The sequence below is a fragment of the Xyrauchen texanus genome, chromosome 6 (assembly GCF_025860055.1).
Source record: "Xyrauchen texanus isolate HMW12.3.18 chromosome 6, RBS_HiC_50CHRs, whole genome shotgun sequence".
In the NCBI taxonomy this organism is placed as follows: domain Eukaryota; kingdom Metazoa; phylum Chordata; class Actinopteri; order Cypriniformes; family Catostomidae; genus Xyrauchen; species Xyrauchen texanus.
The window spans coordinates 13,457,306-13,483,886 of NC_068281.1; the positions used below are offsets into that span (position 1 = coordinate 13,457,306).

Sequence of the window (26,581 nt, forward strand, 5' to 3'; positions counted from 1 at the left end):
GAATCCAGTTTGGAGCGGGTCAGGCATGGCAGGTTAAACTCATGTACTCAGACTACCAAGAATCAAAAGCCAATGGAGTTTTTACTTTTTCTGAATATATAAATTATGCCATTAAAAAGTGGCATAAAGGTTAATGTCAATTTTCAACTAGTTTTCAGTATGGTATTCACTCATTGTGTCACAAATGTTTTGCTATTATGGAGATCTCTAAATAATTCATTTCTATTCTATTTAAAATCTTATGAGAGCAATCTGAGAGGAGTCTGAACTCCTCTGTTGCAGGAATAACTATTCTAGGTCTCACCTTGAAGGTGATGCATCATCCACAGATAGATTTTTAATTTATTTTGTGTGTTTTCACTACCTCAGTCAGATTTAGATCCATCATTTGCTCATTCATCTGATGAGTCCATCATTTCAGGACCATGGAGAGTTCTCGGCATCTGTGGCAGTACTACCAACCCCACAAGAGGGGTCACCCTGGAGTCACCTCTCTGTAAATATTGCCTGGGAATTGCTTAAAGGAATAGTTCACCCAAAAATGAAAATTGGGGGTGTTTTCATTTACTCACCCCCATGCCATCTCAGTTGTGTATGACTTCCTTTAATAATAATAAAAGAATAAATCTTCACACTTCCAGAATCTTCTTCTTTGGTTTTTTTGGCGATTCACATTCTTTGTGCAAATCACCACCCACTGGTGGAACAGGACTTGACTATTGATCTGTTTCTAACCCACACCTATCATTTTGATTCTGAAGGTATGGACTTAACCATTGGTGTCTTCTGGATTACTTTTATACTTCTGTTATAGTCCTTTTGGAGCTTCAAAGTTCTGGCCACCATTCACTTGCATTGTGTGGACCTACATAGCTGAGGTATTTTTCTAAAAATCATTGTTTGTGCACTGAAGAAGTAAGACAGCCATACACATGGCCTGGGTGTGAGTAAATTATGAGAGCATTTTAATGTTGGGGTGAAATATTCCTTAAATTTGACATTTTCCTTTAAATGACAATGGCCTGTTACCCCCTCACCCCACCCTGTTTAACATTGTATTTTTGTTATCTCGATCTGTGGGACTAGTCCTGTCCATATTCTCGGAATAGAGAGCGGAGGTGTGGAAATTACATCATAAATGCCAAACATGGTGCCTTTTAGTTTGTAAGACAGATCCATTGTCTGAATTTCAGGAACTTGCAAAGACTAGCGCAAGAGGACCTACCTGTGTTCATCGCCACCCGCATGATGTTATACAAAGAATATAAGTCCATTAGTGTGGCACAGCATTAGTCACATGAGCTTGAGCTGCCTCATAGTATGGATCTTTACAGCCCATTTCCCCTTCAACAGCTATATAATTAGGGTCGTTTTGTGCAAAGTGACTTTTTTGAAGGGCAACAGAAAGTTTCCTTGAAGGGAGATTAGAAAAAGCTTTTTCCTCTCTCCCGCAGGTTGGATATTTATGTTAAAAAGGTAATACATAAAGCATGAAGAGCTAAGAATGGAGAAGAGGGGGATAGAGGACGGCAGAGTACATACTGTAAGTCCTTATAAATAACCATTTCAAAATACCAAAGGATTGTGATCTGCTTCACATGAATATAATTCTCTTTATAGTGAATAGTGAGGGTTCAAAAGGATAATAGTGCTATTAAGATCTTTAAGCATTGAGAATCGATCCCAGAGAGAACTTTAATCATACATAAGAATTTGTAGCTCTGTCAGATAAAGACCTGAACTGTCCATATAATTTGACTTTGAACAAAGTTTTCGTCATTAAATAGCAAAATTAACCTCTTATGATAAAACACAGTGCATGAACAATGGTTTCACGTTACACGTTGACTCATGCAGGCGCCCGTTTTCGCCACTGATGGTCACTGTCACACAATTGGTGGGAACGTTGCTTTTCTGACCTAATGTTTTGCGGAACACAAATAGTGTAGCACAAGGCTAGCGATGTAGCATCTAGCATTTACTTGGAGGAGATCTTTGGATAAGGTAAACACAAAAGCCTCACACGTCTTTATTATGACTTATTTGTTTTATGAACGGAAATAGCCTAAATAAACATGTTTTAAAAACCGTGCTGTCAGTGTCAGTAATCCAAGGGTAAAATGTAACAATGTTTACATGCAACTGTCAAGTTCACCACATCTAGATTACTCAAATATGAGTCATTTTGCTAATTTGTATGTATTGCAATGTTTTTGGAGACATATTCCATGGTAGTAGCATACTATTCTTTGAAGTATCTTGGAGTGCCATGGAAATACCATGGTACATGTGTCATTCAGTCAGTACCATTTCATTTTCTTTAAGGGAATGTACAGCTCTACATTCTTGACTCTCAAGTGTGTCTACAGTGTTATAACTACTAATGATATTTCATCAGTCACAGGGCCAGATTCTTTATATAGACTGCTCGTGCAGCCAATGCCAGTGTACTTAGAAGGCTATTTGTTTTGTCATCTCCTTCTGTTTGATGTGTTACTGTTTGTGTCCATTCACCATACATGTATCCTCTTTGTTTTGTGCCTCTCCTTCACACACACACACACACACACACACTAAAAGTTACATTTAGCCATAAACAAGAGATAAAGAATTCAGGAGAAGATGTGATTGTTGTATATGTCATTAGCTGACCCTGTATTCCACTTAATACCAAGTGTACACAACATGTGACCCTCATTGGATTTCTGTCACCAGTAATGTGCATTCTGAGCAGATTTATGTCCTCAAAAGACCTCTCAGAACTAAAGCTATTAGACTAAATCTGGTCACATTTAAAGATGGAATCTAATGTGTGCAGGGTCTCTAGCATGCTAATGACTTACAGTTAGCGTAATCAAAAATTCTAACACATCAATAAGTCCAACCCCAGCTTGGGGTAGCCTGTTGTAATATTCATTAACACTTAATAAATAGGCTTTTTTAAATAATGAGTCAATAATCATTTAATCAGTCAATTTAACAATTATTCCTATTTTAATAATTGTTATAGAGTGGTTTCTAAAGTGATTTCATCATAAATTAGAGATGCAAAAAATGTGAATATTCACCCATCTCACTGCAAAATGGATCATATTGTAAGTAGGCATATTAGCTGTTGCATTTGTTTCTATAGTTTAGTGCTTTATTTAAGGGATAGTTCAAAGGATAGTTCACAAATAAAAATGTGGTCATGATTTACTTGCCCTAATGTTGTTCCAAACCTGTATGTCTTTCTTTCTTTCATGAAAACAGATTTTAATTCCCATGAAAGTGAATAGTGACTGAGTGATCTTTTGATGAAAATATGTTATATTGTAATATTTATTTATTTTAGTCACTTTTAATCAGACTAAAATGTCATATAATTTAAGGCAATAAAAATACCATATTTTAGTTGAAAATAAAGTGCAAAATGTCAAAAACATGTATGAAACCAAACTTAAACCAAATAGGAACTTTTTAAAATATAAATAAAATACTAAATGTATTTAAATGTATCAAACATGTTAAAGATATATTTACATAAACAGTATTAGAAATTTGTCCTGAAAACCTGAGCTCTTTAAGTAATAAATATTAGCTACTTTTAAGAAGTTACTGTGTTGTGAATTCTTTTGTCTTTTTCTGTAATTCTTTTAAAGGCTGTTACGATATTGCATTACAAGAACAGCATTTTCACAAAGCTGTGCAAGTTGACTAGCGTTTACCTATAGGGGAAAGCCCATATACTATGAGTAGATTTGAGTAGAAATGTAATACATTTTACAGTAAATGTTTTCTTTTAAAAAAACAAAAGCATTGTTAGTGCATTCTTAATCTATTGCCAATCTTGTCAACATTATGTTTTAATTACAATTGTTTGATTGCCATCATAAGGCATCTTTTCATCTCGTCTCGGCTTCGTTATGGTTGACCAAATCAAAAAACTCTTTTGTGGCAGGGCGGAGGGCGGGGCCGGGTCGTGATCCTATGCACCCGGTCCTGTCCTCCGCCCTGCCACATCTTTATCAACAAAAACTTTCCTAATCTCTGCCTAACATCTTTCGTGTTCTATGGAAGAAACAAAGTCCTATAGGTTTATTTTTTTTTATTTTATTTATTTTAAAATTATTTTCATAATTTTCATTTTTGATCAATTATCCCTTTAAGAGTACCTTGGTGTTAGTTGAACACTTCTTGCATCTGTTTAATGTTTCTTTGATTCTCTTAGTTTTGTCCAGTAGATTATAGTGTGATGCAGTGAAATGGCTGGTCGTATTCCTCTGGTTTTGCTGGCCTGTGGCTCCTTTAACCCCATCACCCATCAGCACATGAGGCTGTTCGAGCTGGCCAGGGACCATATGCACCAGACGGGTAAGTGCCACCTGTTCATTAACCACAAATTGGCCATCATCTGTTATCAGGTCAAAACTGTCCTCTTTATTGTGAAGCTATTTTGATGTTTTAAAATGGTATTCTGTTTTATTTTGTGTTTAATTTTAGCCTTAAGTATAAAAAATGTCTAACCTTCTTTTTAAATTGTTGTTTACCTTACATCTTTATTGTGCTGAGGCTTTGCCTTTTATAAGGGGAATGGGGACAAATGTTAAGTGTGAATATTTAAGGCTCTTAGCTGTGCTTTGACATTAGATAAGAAATCAGCTGACCTGTTCTCAGTGAAAATCTGCTTGTGTAAGTGAAGGGTGGCTTAGATCATGAGAGATTTCTGCTCAAACCCAGGCATCACAAGCTCCCCTAAGATATTACTGATCTATTTATGAAAGACTCTTTGTAGCTATTGTAACACTGCATCTGTGCTAAAAGCAAGAGTGGTGGTGGCGTAGTGGGCTAAAACACTGAACTGGTAAACAGAAGGTTGTAGGTTCGAACCCCACACCTACCACCATTGTGTCCTTGAGCAAGGCACTTAACTCCAGGTTGTTCCGGGGGGTTTGCCCCTGTAATAAGTGCACTGTAAGTCGCTTTGGATAAAAGCGTCTGCCAAATGCATAAATGTAAATGTAAATGTAAGTGCGCTTAGTTGGACAGATTTGTTTATTAGCCTATAAAATTTATATTCTAGTTTTGTTGCATTATTTCACTCGCTTGCACTATAAATGTGGTGTAACTCTGTGTGGTTTTGGCCCACTGATATGTTTGATTTAATAATTTGCATTTATTTACTGCACCCAGTATGACACAAAAATAAAATAAAAAGAATTGCCAGCATAGCTTGCATTGCGTATTACCAATAGTATCTAAAGACTTGATTGAGGTGTATTGCTAGTTTTAAGCAATATTAAAATTAACTTTTAAAATCAATTTTATAGACAAATTGTTTTATACTTTTTTGCCTATGCAGGCAGCTAAATAAGTTACTCCAAATAATGACTGCACTAAATTTTGAAGTGATTTCATCTTCACTATGCAAAATTTTAAAAAATTATTTGGCGTAAACATTGAGGATTCAGCAAATCATTACAGTTCTTTTCTGTATGCAATGCTTGTGTTAATTTGTGTGCAGTGACTCAGAAACTTTTTGTAGGACTTTTGTTGCACTCGGAAATGGAATCAGTCAAAGAACCATCCTGTTTAATAAGCCGATAATTATTTGGCTGATTCATTGCTCAAAGGGTTAGTTCACCCAAAAATAAAAATTCTGTCATAATATACCCACGTTCTAAGCTGTTGTTCCAAACATGTAGAACTTTCTTTCTTAATTAAAATAAAAATAAGACTTAATGAATAACTCAAACCATCTATTCAACACAATTGCAGTTGATGGTGACTCATTTTAAAGCTTAAAGGGATAGTTCACCCAAAAATGTTAACTCTCTCAAAAATATCCATAAGTGAATGGTGATTAGACTTTTGCAGCTCCAGAAATCATATAAAGGAAACATAGAAGTAATCCATAAGACTCCAGTGGTTAAATCCATATCTTCAGAAGCAATATAATAGATGTGGGTGAGAAACAGAACAACATTTAAGTTCTTTTTTACTCTAAATCTCCACTTTCACTTTTACATCTGAAAGTCACATGGGCTGCCTGTTTAGTTTCACTTTCACATCTGAAAGTTAAAGTGGAGTTTTGGAGTAAAGAAAAGGACTCACCCACACCTATTGCTTCTGAAAATATGGATTTATACACTGGAGTCATGTGGATTACTTTAACGTTTCTTTTATGTGATCTCTGGAGCTACAAAGGTCTGATCACCATTCATTTGCATTGTATGGACCTACAGATATGAGCTGAGATATGTTTCTAAAAATCTTAATTTGTGTTCTGCTGAAGAAATTAAGTCATACACATCTGGAATGGCACAAGGGTGAGTAAATAAGTGATAATATAATTTTTATTTTTGGGTGAACTATCCCTTTAAAAAAAGCATCCAAAAGTATCATAAAACTAGTCCATGTGACTTTTTTGTCACGTTTTTAACGCATACTACTCTATATGCAATTAAACTAAAATGGAAACAATATCAAGATCGAACAATCCAAAGTAAAAAAAAATACTTGGCAGACCCATGAGGGGTCATAAACCCCCTGTTTAAGACTCCTGTTTTAATCCTTTTAATAAACATACTGTATATCTGACTTTTTCCATCTCACAGGTCTGTATCGTGTGGTGGGTGGCATTGTGTCTCCTGTCAGTGATTGTTATGGTAAACAGGGTCTTGTTGCTTCGAAACACCGGCTCGCTATGGCAAGACTGGCCCTGCAGAGCTCTGACTGGGTTACTGTCAATGACTGGGAGAGCCAGCAGTCTGATTGGACAGAGACTTTGGTGACAATGAGGTGAATATTAAATCTTTCAAGGACAGTTCTTTGGTGACTTCAAGTGACGTCATTGTTCTATGAACATTTCCTGCTTGTCAAAACAGAGACTATTTAGTAGAGACGGGTCACTTCTATTAAAATGTTTGGGAGAAATTGGAATGCCCAACGGCTGCCAACGGTAAATATCACAGGTAAAACAGCCAATTTCACCTTTTAGATACAAAGCTTACCTGTCAGTCAACTTAGATACAGAACTTGCCTGTCAGTCAACTAAAGAACATACATACGCATTAGCTATACAAGACAGTATAATTGCATTTATATAATCTGTGGTAAAGAAACACAATTTATTATATCAGTTGTGACGGAACGACACGCCCTTCCTATGTTACCCTGTTACAGTTCCAAATATGGCCACCGAGTAGACTGACTTACTTGGTAAAAGAGACTATGTTGAAAGGACCCGGAAACACGTCTGGACCATTATAATTCCTTTGTTTTTGATTGCATTCTTGAAATGGTCTATAAAGAAAGCTTTCAGCAAGTATCCGGCTTTGACATCCTGCCATCATTTTATCCAGTCAAAAAGTTTGACAAGACTGGAAACTTTTTGCAGATATTTTTTGTCTTTTAACACAACTGGGACGCTGGCTGTGAAGGAGACATTAAACAGTTTTGACAGATGGGGTGCTAAATACTGATTGCACCTCCATTTTCCAAGGAAGTGCTAAGCAGCTCAAAGATAGAGTTATCTTTGATGATAGAAAAGTAGCCTTTTTTCGTTACTTCAAAAACACATACACACTTGAAATTTTAACCATACTGGCATTATTAATATGAATGACAGGTTTTGGTATGCTGTGCAATTATGTCTGACATCTGCCTTCACATTAATGACACATTTTCACCAAAAGTATGATCTGGTGGTGCCTGCATATCTGGGTTTAAAGAGATAGTTAATTGAATCACCTTCATGTTGTTCCAAACCTGTTCTTTGTGGAATACAAAAGGAGATGTTAGGCAGAATAACAGCCTCAGTCATCATTCACTTTCATTGTAAAGAAAAATGATGTAATGATATAAATGTTACAGAGCCCCTTATTTATGTATTAAGTGTTCCCAATAAGTTTACAATTGTTTTTCTACAATAAACATATTATAACCATGATATTCATAGTGAAACCATATTAAATATAAAGGTAAACAAAATGGTATCCAATAATTGGACTAAAACATAGTAACCACAAGATTAATCTTGGTTAATCTATAGTAAAACCATGGTATATGTATTTAGAGCGATTGCAAAACAAGTAACCAAGTAGTAACCATGTATTTTTTTTTTTTTTTGTGGAAACCATATAGTATTATTGTAGTAAATTTGAAAAGTAACCATGGTTTTAATACACTATACTTTATCTATACCATGGTAAATCTTGTGGTTACTATGATTGTACTCCAAACACCATGGTTAAACTATAGTATTTGTAGTAAAACTGTATTAACCAGAAAATTAGGATTTTTACTACCATTGTTTTCATTTTCCTGTATTATTATGGTACTATGTTTTCACTATCAATGTCATGGTTACAATTTGGTTATTGTTGTAAAACCATGGTAAGGGGCTTTGTAGAATGGTGACTTAGATTAACATATTGGCTTATATTTTTTGGTGTTCCACAGAAGAAAGAAATTCATACAGGTCAGAACAACATGGGGGTGAGTAAATGATGATGAAAATTATTTTTTTTGGGTGAATTATCACTTCCACATTATTGCCTATTAACTGATGGTGACTGCATAATTGGGCTTAAAGTAGGTTTGACCCCACTGAAGAATTTCGGAGAAGTCTAATGTATGTAACACAATATACAGTATCCACCTTATTTTGCAACGCAGAAGTAAGTATCCGGCTGTATTTCCGGAAAGTGTGACAGAATTCCGATGTCATTGACCGCAATGTAAATATTAAGGATAATAAGACCAGAATTTAGTGATATGGGCTTAAAAATGATTACACAACCAGAGGATGTACAGCAGAATAATATGCCAATGTCGGATCATTTTCTAACATCAGCATTTAAAGGAAAAAAGTATGTTGACCATTCTTGCTGTGTGTTGTATTGAAGAGACAATAATAAAATCTGCTTCTTACGTTACAGAAAGCATGATGATGCAATCTTTTAATGTCTCCATGTAAACCTCCATTCATACTAATTATTTATTTCAAAATGCGTTCAGCGCCTGATTTCTCATTCATTCTGCCTGTGCAAAAGTGTGTGATGAAACAATGGCGAAATGTGATAAATGGTAAAACTGTTTGCCCTACAAACAATTGTGTTTATGAAAATAAGAATTCATGATGATAATATGAGGACATATATTGCCATCCTGCAAAATAAAGCAACATAATGTATTTTGTATCACTAAAATAGCTGAAGGCTTATACCGGAAGAGGTCCACATTCAAGGTGGATAATGGCTGTGCCCTGCTCACGCTGAAAAATAAGGTGGATACATAAGAGGAAGCTAAAAGAATGATGCACAATGCCTGAAGGTCTGAGAAGCAGGTATAGAATTAGAGATATTCTTTACTGTAGAAGAAAAGGCCTATTAAACCTGTCTATGTTTCCTTTATATGTGAGAATGCCATTCACCTTGCATTGCCCTCTCTGAAGGTTGATGCTCAAACTCACTCAACTTCGCAAACTCACTGTCATCTTCAAAATATCTGTGCTAAGCTAAAGCCAAAACTTTATAGAAGCAGAATCCTTAAATTTCTTGGGCATGAGACATCAGCCAAATAGCCAAAAGCTGACTTGACTCACTTCAGCCTGCTATCCATCATAGCCTCAGTTTCCATTCTCCTCACATTTTGTCACAGAAAATATGAAATTCCCCATCATCCTTCAGGATTTTGGCTGTTAGTGATGTTCGTCTGCGAGCATGCCAAACTCTTGTCCCCTCTTTCCACCATGATGAACCATTCCTCCTCCTGAATCACTCAAGAGATGGCAAAGTAACAAGAGACTGTTTAAGGACCCCATAGAGCTGGATGCCAATTGCTGGCTATGCCCTTAGGTGGCTAATTAATACTCCGATGCCAGCTTTAAAGGGAGGAGAATGGCTGCTCTTGCTCCAGTGGCCCATGCCAGGGCTTTGTCTTTATAAGTTTGTAATTTACTTTTTGGCAGAAATCACATAATTTCTTATGTGCCCTTGCAAATGCCCAATGTGTTGCATTACTCCCTGGCCAGTGCCCTGACTACTGAACTGGGGGTTGATTGAGATGCACCCATAGTGTGCGGTCAAGGGCGTAGGTTTGTTTTGAAAGTTGGTAGGGACATGTTGTGTGAAGGATAAAATGTATAGGTCTGGTATTAAGAAAATGCAAGAAAGTCAGTTTGGTAAAATAGGCAAAATAACATTATTTCCTCATAACAAGTCCCATTTCCTATTTCTCTGCCCTGCCTGGCACAGCCATTCAAATTCAAAGATGTCTTCCTCAAAAGGATGGTTACCGGCCATAAAAGCAGAATCCTCTTTTGGGTTGCATGAAAAACTCAGGAAGTTTTTTGACTTAAACAGACAACATGTGTACATACTGTAGAAAGTTTGCTTGTTAAAATCTCTTACTTTCAAGAATTGGAAAGGATACAAAAGAAATGTGCCGGTATAATCTCCAGAAAATTATTGGCAATAATCGCACATTAATGTGATTGGTTCAAACAGAATAGTGCAGAAAAATGAGACGATCCATTTATGCACTGCTTTGGAAGATGTTGGAGAATAATTTACATATGAAAAACAATACTGAGGACCTTTAATAGTCATTACATTAATAATAAAAACAAAGTATAAAGTATTTTCTGTGGTAAAATTGCCCAAATAATGGTTGGGACATTTCCGACTTTCTGAAGGTTGGTAGGGACATGTCGCTACCATCCCTACCTAAATCTATGCATAAGTGTGTAGTCAAACCATAGTTCTTTGCTATTGGTTAGTACAGATGTATTGTGTACTTTACCAATTAGTCAAGCAGGATATTACAATTCTTTGATCACTTTTTGTCTCTGTTATAATCCCCTTGTAAGGGGTTCACACTCCAATCTGTCTTTACGCAATACCGAAGCTGCTTATTGCCTCTTGTGAGTGATCAGAGAACTTGAGATGCAGATCTATAGGCTCATGTAACTCTGAATGTAAAGCTTCTCCCACATCCATAAGCTGCTTACCTAAACAGTGTGGCCATTCATGCTGATTCATGTTTCTTATCTTCTGTGTTTGTTTCTTCCTGCCTCACAAAACATCTCACTGTCAGGTACCACTACAGCCACATAGCTGCTCAGCACCAGCAAAAAACAGGAGAGTGCAAGAACCTGTCTACAAATAAGCAGCCAGACTCAAGTAAGCCCAACCCATCTCTCACTATGTCTTTCTAAAGCCAGGTACACACTATAATTTTTTTCATTTTCTTTCCCCAAACTGTGTGACCTTAACAAAACAAAGAAAAACTAAATAGTTGGTGTTTTCATACTGTGCTTCAAATCTTAGCTAAGACTTTGGCCCTGACAGCATTGATTGGCTGTTCTTCTTATAGATTTTTAAATGGATTTTATGCAAATATTGGCATGTTGCATGTCCTGTATGGTCAAGTTACAAACATTATTATCTGAACATACACTGGTCATCAATTGCTGTACTCCCATTGGTTCTTCATTAGATGGCAGTCATATAGGAGCAGTCACACTGTAGGACTGCGACCCAAAATGTCCCTGTCAGAACTTCTTTAGAGGCTCAGCATCAATGCAAAGGCAATTAATCAGCTGTTAGTGAGCATGTCATACTGCAGACTGCCAAGTCTGTCCTACATTGAAAGTCTGAAAATTTAAACTGTGGCCAAAATCGAATGGTGTGCACTAGGTTTAATTTGGCACAGAAACCTCTCATAAAGATTGTTTTCCCTAAGCCTTCTCTCTGAAACAACAGACCCTTTTCTGTCTTTGCTAATCACTTAATATATGTCCAATGCATTTAAAGCAGGTTGTTTTCTTCTATCTGACCAGCATAAGCGCTGTAAGGCCTCTTTTCAAGTGCTTTTATTTGGGGTTGCTGTAGAGTAGCATGCTAATGAAGCCAAAACTCTCCACAGGATGACTGGTTTTAAGAAATGGGTTCACAGACTATTAATGAAGTTGAGATTAATAGCCAGGATCACTTTGAAACAAGACAAGTGCCAAGAAAGATGGAACACAATATAGCACACTCATACAAACATCCACGCTGGGCTCTATGTAAACCCATCGTTCTGCTTGCCTCTTTTGTATTTTCTTTTGTTTGTATTGGGAGATTATGTAAAATAACTAGTACTCATTCTCTTATTGAATTATCACAGAGATTGTTCTTATTTAAAAATATATATATTTTTTTTATATAATTCACACATCATTTTGGGGTATTTGAAGGAATTTGGTGCATATTGAATTGAGCCATTTTATCACTGTCTTTAAATAATATAGTAATGCTGGTATTGAGCATTAATAAAATTGTTTGTTTTTCTATACTGTGTTTTTTCATGAATGTATTTATGATTAGAATAAGCATAAAGGGAGGGGTATTTACTGAGTCCCTCTGTTTAGGGCTATGTTGAGTCACAAAGTGCAGAAATTAAGTTCTGCAGTGGGCCTGCGAGGTTCATTACCTACCCCCTGCAATGCATGTCTGCTCAAACAAAAGCCAGCTTTCATACACACTCATGGCTAGACTATTAGAGTTAAAAGCATGCTATTGATTCCTTCAGATGCTGTTAATGGTGAGGCCGAGCCCTGCTGTAGCTTGCTATGAGAGGGATTCCTGGTGCAGCAATTTTCAGGCAGAAACTCTCAGGAGTGTTTCTGATTTTGTCTGGGATGCTGTTTCAAAGATACCTAACCTGTCAAACCTTAGAGTGCTCCAATCTATTGTGTGCCCAGATATTATACACTTGATGGTCTGTCAGTAGGTTTAAAGGGATAGTTCACCAGAAAATATTTTAGTATACCTCTAGTATCAGGTTTTCCAGCATGTCCTGAAAAACCTGGAATTTTGCAATGCAGTTTTCCAGTCATGGAAAAAATTTTAAATACTTAAATGTCCTGGAAAATAATGATTTTTCAGGACAATGAAGCCCTCAGTCCAGCCTCTCTCAGCCTATTGTGGACAGTCTAAGCACTGATGGAGGGATTGTGCATTCCTGGTGTAACTCTGGTAGTTGTTGTTGCCATCCTGTACCAGTCCTGCAGGTATGATTTTCAGATATACCGATTCTGTGCAGGTGTTGTTACATGTGGTCTGCCACTGTGAGGACAATCAGCTGTCCTTCCTGTCTCCCTGTAGTACTGTATTAGGCGTCTCACAGTATGGACATTGCAATTTATTGCCGTGGCCACATCTGCAGTCCTCATGCCTCCATGCAGCATGCTTAAGGCACGTTCACGCAAATGAGCAGGGACCCTGGGCGTCTTTCTTTTGGTGTTTTTCAGAGTCAGTAGAAAGGTCTCTTTAGTGTCCTAAGTTTTTTTTGTGACTGTGACCTTAATTGCCTACCTTCTGTAAGCTTAATGACTGTTTCACAGGTGTATGTTCATTAATTGTTTATGGTTCATTGAACACGTATACATTGTTTAAACCTTTTACAATAAAGATCTGTAAAGTTATTTGGATTTTTAAAAAATTATCTTTAAAATGCAGTGTCCTGAAAAAGGGATGTTTCTTTTTTTGTTGAGTTTATAATCTGCAAGTGATGCGCACTTTGAATTGAACATGAGAAAACACTTCAAGAGTGTGTGTGAGATGACAGAGCAGAGCATTCTGAAGTGCGCATCATAAACAGACTATGTATTGTCCCATCATTATGGCGCCGCAGATGGCTGCCTCGTGTGGAGCGCTCCTATTCTGTTGTTGTTTTTTTTGTTTGTCCTGTGTTTAGTAATCATCTAGCGAATCTCCACTCTCTTCCTAACAAAACATACAAACTACTTGTCACCCAAAACAAGGACTTTTCAAACTCTGTTGCCTTGTGCTTCACAGAAACCTGGCTGAGTGAAGCCATTCCGGACAGCACATTACATTTGCCGGGCTCTCAGCTGTTCAGAGCGGATTGCATCGCTGATTTAATGGGGAAAACGTGATGCAGTGGAACATGCTTTTACATCAATGAAAGTTGGTGTACAGAGGTATCAACATTAAAGAAGATGTGATGTCCTAATTTGGAAATGCGCTTTATTAACTGTAAGCCGTTCTATGTGCCGCAGGAGTTTTCTTTGTTTATTGTGGTGAGTGTATATCACGGCAAACACGTGCATGAGTGCCATGCTGAGGCTGCAGCCACCAACCTGGATGAGCTCAACAGATACTGTTACATTATATATCAGTTTCTGTGAGGATATATTAATTCCTACTAGGACTTATTTTACGCTCAACAATGACAAACCATGGTTTACAGCAGAACTCTGGCAGCTTCATCAGGCCAAAGTGTATACTTACAGAGGTAGGGATAAAGTCTTGTACAATCAGGCCAGGAACACTGTAAAAAGTGGCTAAAAGAAGCTACTTGCAGAAGCTACACAAGCTTGGACAGGCAGCAGTTTGTGAGACAGGGGGAATTCACTTCCAGCACCTGTACAATCAGCACTGGTGCCCCCCAGGGATGTGTGCTCTCCCCACTACTCTTCTCCCTCTACACCAATTCTGCATCGCCAAGGAACCCTCTGTCAAGCTCCTGAAGTTTGCAGACGACACCACTGTCATCAGCCTCATCCGAGATTACAATAAGTCTGCATACAGAAGGGAGGTTAAACAGCTGGCTGTCTGGTGCAGTTAAAACAACCTGGAGCTGAACACGCTCAAAACGGTGGATTTGATTGTGGACTTTGGGAGGAACAACCCAACACTGTCCCCCCTCACCATTCTAAACAGCACTGTGGCAGCAGTGGAGTCATTCAGGTTCCTGGGCTCTACCATCTCACAGGACCTGAAGTTGGATACCCACATTTACTCCATTGTGAAAAAGGCCCAGCGGAGTTTGTACTTCCATTGAAAGTTGAGGAAGTTCAACCTGCCATAGGCGCTGCTGATCTAGTTCTACTCAGCACTCATTGAGTCTGTCCTCTGCACTTCAATAACTGTCTGGTTTGGGTCAGCTATGAAATCAGACATCAGAAGACTACAAAGGACAGTTCGGATTGCTGAGAGGATTATTAGTTGCCCCCTGCACTATACAAGAACTATACACTTCCAGCGTGAGGAAAAAGGTTGGAAAAATCACTCTGGACCCCACCCTGCCCACTACCTTTTTGAACTGTTGCCTTCTGGCCGACGCTTCAGAGCTCTGAGCACCAGAACCGCCAGGCACAGGAACAGTTTTTTCCCTCAGGCTATCAATCCCATGAACAGTTAAAACTGCCCCATTGTGCAATAATTATGTGCTCAGTCTAGTCTTTTTATATTTATACAAAACATCCAACTTCTTCTGCCATTACATTCCCTTGCACTATATATAACAAATTTGTATTTAGTTTTGTACTACGTTTGTGTATGTGTGAATGTATGTATGTGTGTGTGTGTGTGTGTGTGTGTGTGTGTGTGTGTGTGTGTGTGTGTGTGTGTGTGTGTGTGTGTGTGTATGTATGTATGTATGTATGTACAGTGGATATAAAAAGTCTATTTTGTTATGTAAAAGAATGAGACAAAGATAAATCATGTCAGAACTTTTTCCACTTTTAATGTGAACAATTCAATTGAAAAACAAACTGAAATCTTCGTGGGAGAAAAATTAAAACCCTTACAAAAACCGTGGTTGCCTAAGTGTGCACACCCTCTTATAACTGGGAATGTGTCTGTGTTCAGAATTAACCAATCACATTCAAACTCATGTTAAATAGAAGTCATTACACACCTGCCATCATTTAAAGTGACTCATCACAAATAAAGTTCAGCTGTTCTAGTAGGATGTTCCTGACATTTTCATAGTTGCATCTCAGAGCAAAAGCCATGGTCTGCAGATAGCTTCCAAAGCATCAGAGGGATCTCATTGTTGAAAGATATCAGTCAGGAGACGGGTACAAAAGAATTTCCAAAGCATTAGATATACCATGGAACACAGTGAAGACAGTCATCATCAAGTGGAGAAAATATGGCACAACAGAGACATTACCAAGAACTGGACGTCCCTCCAAAATTGATGAAAAGACGAGAAGAAAACTGGTCAGGGAGGCTTCCAAGAGGCCTACTGGAACATTAAAGGAACTGCAGGAATTTCAGGCAAGTACTGACTGTGTGCTACATGTGACAACAATCTCCTGTATTCTTCATATGAATGGGCTATGGGGTAGGGTGGCAAGACGGAAGCCTTTTCTTACAAAGAAAAACATCCAAGCCCGGCTGAAATTTGCAAAAACAAACATCAAGTCTCCCAAAAGCACGTGGGAAAATGTGTTATGGTCTGATGAAACCAAGGTTGAACTTTTTGGCTATAATTTCAAAAGGTATGTTTGGCACAAAAACAACACTGCACATCACCCAAAGAACAGCATACCCACAGTGAAGCATGGTGGTGGCAGCATCATGCTTTGGGGCTGTTTTTCTTCTGCTGGAACTTAGTCAGGGTGGAGGGAATTCTGAACAGTTCCAAATACCAGGCAATTTTGCACAAAAATGAACCAAAGCACACATCCAAATCCACAAAAGCATGGCTTCACCAGAAGCAGATTAATGTTTTGGAATGGCCCAGCCAGAGCCCAGACCTGAATCTAATTGAACATATCTGTGGTGATCTGAAGAGGGCTGTGCACAAGAGATATCCTCGCAATCTGACAGATTTGGAGCTCTTTTGCAAAGAGGAGTGGGCAAATATTGCCACGTCAAGATGCGCCATGCTAATTGACTCCTACCCAAAAAGACTGAGTGCTGTAATAAAATCAAAAGGTGCTTCAACAAAGTATTAGTTTAAGGGTGTGCACACTTATGCAACCAGGTTATTGTTGTTTTGTATTGTTTTTTCCCCTCAAAGATTTCAGTTTGTTTTTCAATTGAATTGTTCACGTTATAGGTCACATTAAAGGTGGAAATAGTTCTAACATGATTTATCTTTGTCTCATTCTTTTACATCAGAAGAACCTGGCATTTTAACAGGGGTGTGTAGACTTTGTATATCCACTGTGTGTATATATATATATATATATATATATATATATATATATATATATTAACTGTCTTATTGTGTGTTCTATATATATACTTTATTTTATATTCAATGTATTCAATTAAATCTTTAATTATTTTTTATTATTGTCTATGTCTTGTTGCTCCTGTCACCAAGACAAATTCCTTGTATGTATAAGCATACCTGGCAATAAAGCTGATTCTTATACTGAGCTTTACTGGGATTAATAATCACACTGGGCCATGTAGCGAACTGCTTATCTGGAGGTGAGAAACTACCATCAAAAGCATGCAGAAAGGCCAAAATAAAAGCTCAATTTAAATGGATTCACATGTTTTATTTGCTGAAATATTACACTTGGTTGGGCATGTAAAGTGTCCTGGAAAATTGTGCCTTGAATAGAGTAGGAACCATATAATTTTATGGTTGGGAAGATTTTTGGGTTTTAACATTCTTATTCCCTTTGGATGCAAAACAATAAAAAAAAAAGTGAGATCTTTTCACTTTGTGAGGCATTTTCAACAAAAACTTTTTGATTTTTCTTTTTTTAAGAGATGTCCAATATTTTTCCTCTTCTGATTTGTTTATATGTATTTGATGTCTAGTTTGTTAGTTAATATTTGCACTGCAGCTCCCATACAAGATATTATCTTGGCTGTGAGGTTTGTATTTATGGCTGAACTGAAAATTTTAATCTTTAAAATGTGGAAAAAATCCAAAAACAAAATCCTCAAAGTGTCTGGTTAAAGACTGTTTTTGACTCATCAGCTGATCAATATATTTGACTGAAAAGGATCCAACTTATTTCAGATATACTGTATATAATATTGATTCCAATCAGACTTTTGCTTTAAACACACAATAATTCTGACAGCTAAAAGACTCAGTACCATATAAAGGTGAAATAGGTCATTTTATTGGAGCCATGAGTTTATTACTATGATGTATTCTCTTTATTTTTATTTTATTTTTCAGATACAATGTTACAATTATTTCAGATACTCTGTTGCAATTGCTCTCAGTCACTGTAACGGTGCAATTTTAATTCTGACTTATTTTATTAAATATGATTCTGTGATTCAGTCTGTTTAATGGTACAGTCACTTTTAGTACATATACTGTTAATGTTACTCATATATATATATATATATATAAAAAAAGGCAGGTAGATTTAAAGTAGTTTGTGAGCTATGTAAAAAGCTTTTTTGTCCTTTTTGGAGCTTGAAAGACCCTGGTTTCAAAGTCATGGGGATGAGTAGATGATGACAGAATAGTTTTTTTTTTTTTTTTTTTGTCTTAAGCTGACAAAGATTTAAAACTTTGAATAAACAATCACACTGCTATTGTTCAGAAACACTTAGTTAGTATAGACACACATTAATTCATGGTAAATCATGAAAATAATGGAATCGCACCATTGCTTGGTCCTTTCACTAATTTACAGAGATGCTTGAATTATCCATTAGCCTGATCCGTGGTGATTTTTCAAATGTTAAGTAATGGTGTCATTTCCCCCCTAATCCAGGTGGTCCCCAGCTGAAGCTGCTTTGTGGAGCAGATTTCATGAACACATTTAAGGTGCCTGGGCTGTGGAAGGATGATGACATAGAGGAGGTGGTGGGGCGCTTCGGAGTAGTCTGTGTGAGCCGTGGTAGCCTGCAGCCAGACCAGGCTGTACATGAGTCCGACATGCTGTCCAGGCACAGACAGAACATTTTCCTGGTTCGGGAGTGGGTCCACAATGAGATCAGTGCTACAGAGGTCAGACGAGCCTTACGACGGGGCTACAGTGTTAAATACCTCTTACCAGACTTGGTTATTGATTACATAAGAGAGCACAACCTGTACACGCAGGACAGTGAGATAAAGAACAAAGATGCTAAACTGCGACCTCTTACCAAGCAAGCAATACAAGACTGACATATAGGGACTCTTCCTTTTTAAGGTGTGAAAGCAGGTTGCTCTAGAGGCGGTGCATATTTTGTCTAGTGTAAATTAGGCACATCTTCAAGTTAAATTGAGTATTATCCATGACCATCGTTACCTGGCCACCACAGTGTAATGTGTGGAGAGGGATTTAAGAATGTATGCTGTCTCTGCAGGAGATAGATTTGCCAGATCATTACAGAGCTGTATGAATATGTTCTGCAGGTCTGGGATTTGTTGACTTTTGCTGAATGTCACAAGGAAGATAAATAACAGAGACTTTACACTTTGTAGTGCAAACATCACTTCTTGAATTTCCATTTGCACAGAAAGCACCGTTCATAGTGTCAGATCTCACAAGACGTTTCATCAAGCGTTTCTGACATGATAAAATGAAATAATGTATTTTAAGTTGAAGTCTGATTCTGAATCTAGTAGTCTTTTTCATTGCATTACTGACTGTAAAGTTTTGGCTCAAACACTAGTTGCTTTAAGGGTGTTTTCGAAATGTTGGAGCTCAATGCCCACAGCCTTTTGTGTGGAGTTTGTGTTGGTTTAAAAGAATGCCTTTATTCTTGCTGTCTCAAAAGAGAAGCTTGAGAAATTGGCTGATTGAGACTAATTCAAAAGGCACTTTAAGGGTGACAGTTGAAAGGAGTGATGATTCAATCAGAATCGGAGTCAGAATTAGAATGAGCTTACACATACAAGGAGTTTGTCTTCGTGACAGGAGCATCCAGTGCACAACAATACAAAACAGCAACAAGACAGATAATACAAAATGTAATAAAAAAAAAATTGCATAGAAAGTAAAGTATATATAGAATACACAATAAGACAATACCTTCTTCGGTTGTCTATCGAAATCGGATGATGACGTCCACTCATTTAACAGTGAGATCTTTGATGGCTGACCTTGATGTAGCTGGCCATATATCACTCTCTCTCTCTCTCTCTCTCTCTCTCTCTCTCTATATATATATATATATACACACACATACGTAGTGCAAATCTAAATACAAATATGTTATATAGAGTGCAAGGGAATGTAATGGCAGTAAAAGTTGGATATGTTGGATAAATATAAAAAGACTAGGCTGTGAATTGCACATAACTATTGCTCAATGTGGGTCTCCCACTTCAGGTCCTGAAAGACTCCACTGCTGCCACAATGCTGTTCAGAATGGTCAGGGGGGACAGTGTTGGGGTGTTCCTATATCAAGCACAATACATACTTTGAAGAAAACAGTTTTTATATGAAGAATTTTAATGGTATAACATTTTGAACTTCCCTTGTAAATACATGTTTAATCATGTAGCACATGACATACAGAAATATTCCACAGATTACATAGCTCAATGCATGTTATGTAGTCTATTAAACAACATCACCTTGCATCACTGGTGACAGAAACAAGATTCAGTGTTTATATCACCTCAACACTTGGTGCACAGAAAAATTATTGTAACAATTAATAGATATTTATTTTCCGATCATAAATGGTCATAAATAACTTCAGACTTCACAAAAAAAAAAAAAAGAAGTTAAAAAACATAACAAAATCAACCATAAACACAGGGGGTGAGTTTAGAAATGACCCATACTGCTCCTATTACTACTACTGACATGTCTGTCTATGTAGTCTGCTCTAAAAGTAGAATGCCATTCTGAACTCGGCCAGTGTACAAACCGATCAGCCACAACATTAAAACCACCTGCCTAATATTGTGTAGGTCCCCCTCATGTAGCCAAAACAGTGCCAATCCATATCTCAGAATAGCATTCTGAGATGCTAATCTTCTCACCACAATTGTACAGAGTGGTAATTTGAGTTACGTAGACTTTGTCAGTTCGAACCAGTCTGGCAATTCTCTGTTGGCCTCTCTCATCAACAAGGCATTTCCATCCACAGAACTACCACTCACTGGATGATTAGATAACCGCTCTGTATAATTGTGATGAGAAGAATAGCATCTCAGAATGCTATTCTAAGATGCTGGTTAGCGCTGTTTTGGCGACACGATGGGGATCCGCACAATATTATGCAGGTGGTTTTAATGTTGTGGTTGATCGATGTACACTTGCAAACAGTGAAATCATGCAAACTTATTAATTATTCAAGCATGGTGCATACTTGGAACACCATACATGGTGCATACTTAAAATAAGCAGTACTTATTTTATTTTCCTGTGAAGTTTACTCAAATATGAGGTTTTCTTCTTTAGGGTTGATACATGTCAGCACATTGTAATTAAACAGTCATAAGTAATATTTACTTATAAGCAAGAGCATTCATTTTTACATGTTTGCATTTGGTACAAATGTAGAATTTACTTAATATTTTCAAGTTCACATTGTAACATATTAAATGCAGAAAGTACTTTTTTTGGTTGTTGCTATATTTACTTCACCACAACATAATTTTGTTTGTCATAATTTTAGTTTTCACAACATAATTTTAGTTTGGGGTGGGAAGTACTAGCTCTGAATCTAGCAGATGGCAGGGGAAAAGCTTTTCTCAAATCTCAACCACTCTGTGCCCCATGATGATGCACCACAAATAGCACAATGCTGACAAACTGGGTACTTTGGTGCAGTTGAACTTGGTTTAAATAATTAGAATGGGTGTCCAACACCATCATTATGACTTGATAGGATTTTTTGAATGAATTTGATGGGCGCGGCTAATAACAACAGATGTTTGACTTCAGTGATGTGTCTGATCATGCAAATCAAGCAAAACACCCTTCCTGCCTGTGCTGCCTTACCATTACCAATGAACTGGACATCTGAAAGCTGGTTATATGTAATATACATTTTCCTTTTGTGCTTAATTATAATTTTAGGGCCAAAATTCTTTTACAAGCATAAGGTGGTTAGCTAGTCTTCCCGTATTGCCAAGCTGGTCTGTATTTATAGTTCTAGAGGGCACTTTTCAGCTAGGTTGGAGAAGGCTTGGAGAAGTTAGAGCAGCAAAAACCAGCAAACTATCTTAAAGGAGCAATTCACCCAAAAATAAAAATCCTCTCATAATTTACTTACCCTCATGACATCCCAGATGTTTATGACTTTATTTCATCTGCAGAACACAAATTAAGATAATTTAAATAATTAGGAATATTTAAATAATTTAAATGAAGGAATATCTCAGCTCTTTTTGCCCATACAAGGTAAGTGAATGGTGATACAATTTGCAGCTCCAAAAAGCACATAAATTCAGCATTAAAAGTAATCCATAAGACTCCAGTGGTTGAATTCATGTCTCCAGAAGCAATATGATAGGTGTGGGTGAGAGACAGATCAATATTTAAGTCCTTTTTTTACTACAAATCGCCCTGATCAGTAGGTGGTGATATGCACGAAGAATTCAAGCAGTGAAAGAGAAGATTTATTGTAAAAAAGGGTCGTATGGGTTACATTGATGCTGCCTTTATATGCCTTTTGGAGCTTCAAAGTTTTGGCCACCATTCACTTGCATTGTGTGGACCTACAGAGCTGAAATATTCTGCTAAAAAATACTTGTTTCTGTTCTGTAGAAGAAAGAAAGTCATACACATCAGGGAGAAAAGTGTGAGAAAATGAGAGAATTTTCAACCATCTGCAATTGTGGTTTCATATGCCTTTATCTCTGCTACTATGAAATAGACAAACTTGTGATTGTTTGTTGCAATCCATGAGTGTTTGTTCAAAGGCTTCATGAGGAACATCTCCAGTGACTATGCTTCATAGATGTTATTTACATCAGTGAACACCTTGATAAGCTACTATGTAATTAAACCATAAAACAACAGGTGCATCAAGATATTATCATGGACACAACAAGCAAGAGTTTTCACTCAAGACTGGGAGCTTCTGTGTATATAAAAGTAATTAGACTCCAGAGGGGTTGTGCAGAAGGAAAAATGATGTGACGAATGCGAATGCCACCCGGCTGCTGTCGCTCTGATCGAAGAGCCTGACAGTCTCTTGGGTTCTGAGCATGGCAGGGTTTTGCTTTCCCTCCCATCATGCCTCTGAGTGTATCCACAAAAGAATATGTAAATATGTGAAATAAAGAGAAATGAATTGAGTTTTGCTGTTCATATGTGTGTGCATATGTTTTGTTGTACTGTCTATCAAAATATAATGCCATTATCAGCAAGAACTCAGACCAAACATTGCAGCGATATTGCATATGCTTTGAACAATTCAGGGTGCCGTGTTCACTTTTCATTATTGCTATGATATGCTTTAGCGATTCTGAAGTATTACATGAATATTAAAGAGAGAGTTCACCCAAAAATGAAAATTCTCTCATTTACTCAGGGTCACGTTGTTCCAAACCTGTACGAGCATCTTTCTTCTGTGGAACACAAAATCAGACATTAGGCAGAATGACAGCCTCAGTCACCATTCACTTTCAGTGCTTTTATACTTTTATTTTTACTATTATTGTCACACATTATACATTTGCATATATATAGTGAAATTATTTTTTCACATGTCCCAGCTGGGGTCAGAGTGCAGGGTCAGCCATGATACGTCACCCCGAAAGAAGTCATACCGGTTTGGAACAACATAAGTGAGTTAATGATCACAGAAATGTTCTTTTTGGGGTGAACTATCCCTTTAATAAGTTAATCAAGCCACATCCGTACAGGACATTAAAATGAATGGAACATAATTGGAAGTTGTGAATGAACAACTTTATTTTCAATTTTGGTGTTGCCTTTGCTGAAAATAGTGGTCTTTTTGCAATATACCCATGCTCCTCTCACACCCTGCAAAAATACAAAAGTTAACCTACCCACTAAAAAAAGAAAGCATAGCAAGGGAGAAGATCCGAGAGCATTCGGTGCAGCAGACAAACATTTGAACAGGCTTTGAAATGACTAAGCTGTATGTTGAGCTGGCTAGAAAAGGGCACATTGACAGTTAAAAATAGCCCAAAATGACACTGCAATCATTTTGCCGCATCAATAACCTGGTTCATCTTCAGCATTGCTTGTGCAGTCTGTCACCTTCAAACATTTGGCAGACTGTACAAGCAAAACAATCTCTTCTATATCTTTTATACCTGATTTACCATCAATTCACATGAAAAATACAACCCACGTCTATCCATAAATCTGTGATCAAACAAGCTGAAACAGAGCTTGGTTACACCATTAGAGGAAGTGTTTAAAGACTTATTGCTTGATAACACATGTCATTTTATCCTTAAATCTAAGGCGAAGTTCACTTTAGTGTGTAGGGTGCAATTTCTCAGAATCTTGCAAGTATGATGATACATACTCTGTGAACATACTGGCATTCCATTGCAGGAAAACAGCAGCATTGGGCCTCTGGTACCCAAGCAACTTTCACTGGTGTCAAGAAATGTTACACGTTAATTGAAAATGCCAGCTGATAACAATGAGTTTCGAAAAATGATCACAAATGAAAACTGTAATGAGCACCTGAACGCTCTCTGTGAGTCAATTATAGACTTGAAAAAACTGTGAAGCTTTTGAGGTCTTAATTAACATTATCACTGTGCAGCACTATAAGTCACTGTATAATCCCACTAATATTTAACTATGAAGATAATTAAAATGTAACAGATCTCACTTTATCTTTTTACATATACAGCAAACGCAGGCCTATATACACAGTATACACATATTGACATGCACACTGTTCTGATAAACTCAGTGCCATATAAATTACCAATTAGTTTTCAAAGAGTCTTTGAAATGTAAATTCACACCCTTGAAGTAACAGAACATACACATGCACTGTAAGTAATCTCACTTTGGTTTTGGCTCCTGTTCCTGGCAAACATAAATGTTTCTATCAGGAATATTGCCACCTTGATGAAGCCAACAACAACATCACCCAGAATGGAGATAACTTTATCAACAAGACAATCAGCACCTTCAAGAACTATGACATTGATTTTGTTGGGGGTCATAGGATGATGACAGTATGGTGATTATATAATCCTGTATTTTCTTATTCTTTCCGCAATTAATTAATACGCACTTCTGTCTTTAACAGGTTACAATGGTTCCCTTGTTTTCACTCTTTATTGACATGCTGTGTATGTTCCTGCCTTGAAATATAAATTATAATATGACTGAACTGTCCAACTCAGCTCATGTCATTTTCATTTATGAATTTATGCAAGTTAACATGATATACTGTTTATAACCCATTTTTACTTCCTACTTTAATCTGATGTGTTTCCTAGTGAAGCAAGAAATTCAACATAAAAAAGGGTAGGGTGGGACTTTTTCCATTGGAAATGGATTGGATCATGAAAAGTGTCCCATTACCTACATCACACAATAGACCCAGGTGGTTGGAGGGGAGGGGTCGAAAAGTAAGAGATCAGATGAAAAAGAAAGATGTTTCAGGGAAGAGACCAAGTTATTACATTTTCATAAAAGATTACAAAGACTTACTTTTCTTTTCTTGGCATAATGTGCACTGATGAATTATGCACAATGAGACCAGGAATGTGCATTAAGAAACTAAATAGGGTTAATTTTTATGTCAAGTTGACTTTAATGTATATATCCATCAAATTGGCCCAAATGGGATGAAGACAATCCAAATATTCAATGTTGCGTATTACAGTGAATAAAGCAGCATTCAGCACCATCTGACCAAAAATTGGTTGAGAGATTGATTTAAACCATGTTAAAATTGAACATAGTTAAGTTTACATTTACAAGAGCATTCACTCTTTTCCAAAGCAACTTCGAGTGCACAAACCATACACATTAGTATGTGAATTCCATGGGAATCAAAGCCGTGTCCTTGGTATTGCTAGCGCCATTCTCTGCAAGTCGAGCTACTGAAACAATAAGAAGCAATAATCTGCATTGGTACTTTACTTATCCCACTTATTTGATCTGCAATTTGACAATGAAATACGTAGCATTTTACACTTTAACTGTAATTATGGGCTTTAGGCTCCATCATTGTCATCATTAAGCTGAGACGATTAACAAGATGTGTTAAATGATAACAGCAGATGGTTGCCGTAGTCTTGTTTATCTCTTGTTACAGGAATTGAGAGTTTCTAACTTAGTGCGATGCATGTCTTCTAGAAATCTTTATCTTGTTGAGCTCTGAACTGCCAGCCACCACTTAACTTAACAACTGTACCTGTAACACAACTGTCTGTCAATTCATCAAACTCAGTTTTCCCTCATTCCCTTAGTGCTGTATGCCACTTGTTCACCTGAGTCTGCTTATCTATAGTAGGAAAATGATGAAACCATAAAATTATGAATGTACATAATTATGAATGGACTGTGATTTAGGAGTCCTTTCATTTCGTAGACCACATAATGTATGCATAGATATGTGCCTGTTTGGTGTACGACATATTGCATTTAGGGTCTACCATAGCTACAGCTGGAAAGTCATTTAACAAGAAGACAGGGAGATGTGTGCAACAAGAAATGTGGGTTAGATGTATCGGACTCTTCCTTTGACAGGCAAGACGAGAACAGACAGCAAGAAAGATGATGTGATGACTGTAGTGTGGCTCCTGCAGCTTTCATGAAAAAGTGATGGACTCTTGCGTACTCAGTGTGTTGGCTCTATATACAGTATATGCTCCCTTGTGCACTAAAAGGATGGCTACAAAATGAAAATGGAGAAACAATTAAATAAATAAAGATGCAGTGTATGGATGTGATCTGTTTTATGTAGTACTTGGA

General features: G+C 37.2%; 1 protein-coding gene across 2 annotated transcripts; it reads left to right on the top strand.

Annotated features, from left to right (window-relative positions):
- The first annotated feature begins 1,951 nt into the window (after positions 1-1,951).
- On the top strand, positions 1,952-20,613 carry nmnat3 (nicotinamide nucleotide adenylyltransferase 3). 2 transcript variants are annotated; one of them, XM_052128906.1, is made up of 5 exons: positions 1,952-2,004; positions 4,211-4,353; positions 6,597-6,780; positions 11,080-11,165; positions 18,485-20,613. In XM_052128906.1, the coding sequence occupies exons 2-5, from the start codon at positions 4,245-4,247 to the stop codon at positions 18,877-18,879; spliced, it is 774 nt and encodes a 257-aa protein (XP_051984866.1). In that variant the 5' UTR covers positions 1,952-2,004; positions 4,211-4,244; the 3' UTR covers positions 18,880-20,613. The 2 variants fall into 2 exon arrangements, with proteins under 2 accessions (XP_051984866.1, XP_051984868.1); XM_052128908.1 differs by lacking the exon at positions 18,485-20,613 and adding an exon at positions 13,827-14,779.
- Positions 20,614-26,581: the final 5,968 nt, after the last annotated feature.

Excerpts from the sequence above, each read along its gene's own strand:
- nmnat3 (XM_052128906.1), top strand. The coding sequence starts at position 4,245 with ATGGCTGGTCGTATTCCTCTGGTTTTGCTGGCCTGTGGCTCCTTTAAC. Across the intron at positions 4,354-6,596 it reads GGACCATATGCACCAGACGG|GTCTGTATCGTGTGGTGGGT; the intron begins GTAAGTGCCACC and ends TCCATCTCACAG. Across the intron at positions 6,781-11,079 it reads GAGACTTTGGTGACAATGAG|GTACCACTACAGCCACATAG; the intron begins GTGAATATTAAA and ends TCTCACTGTCAG.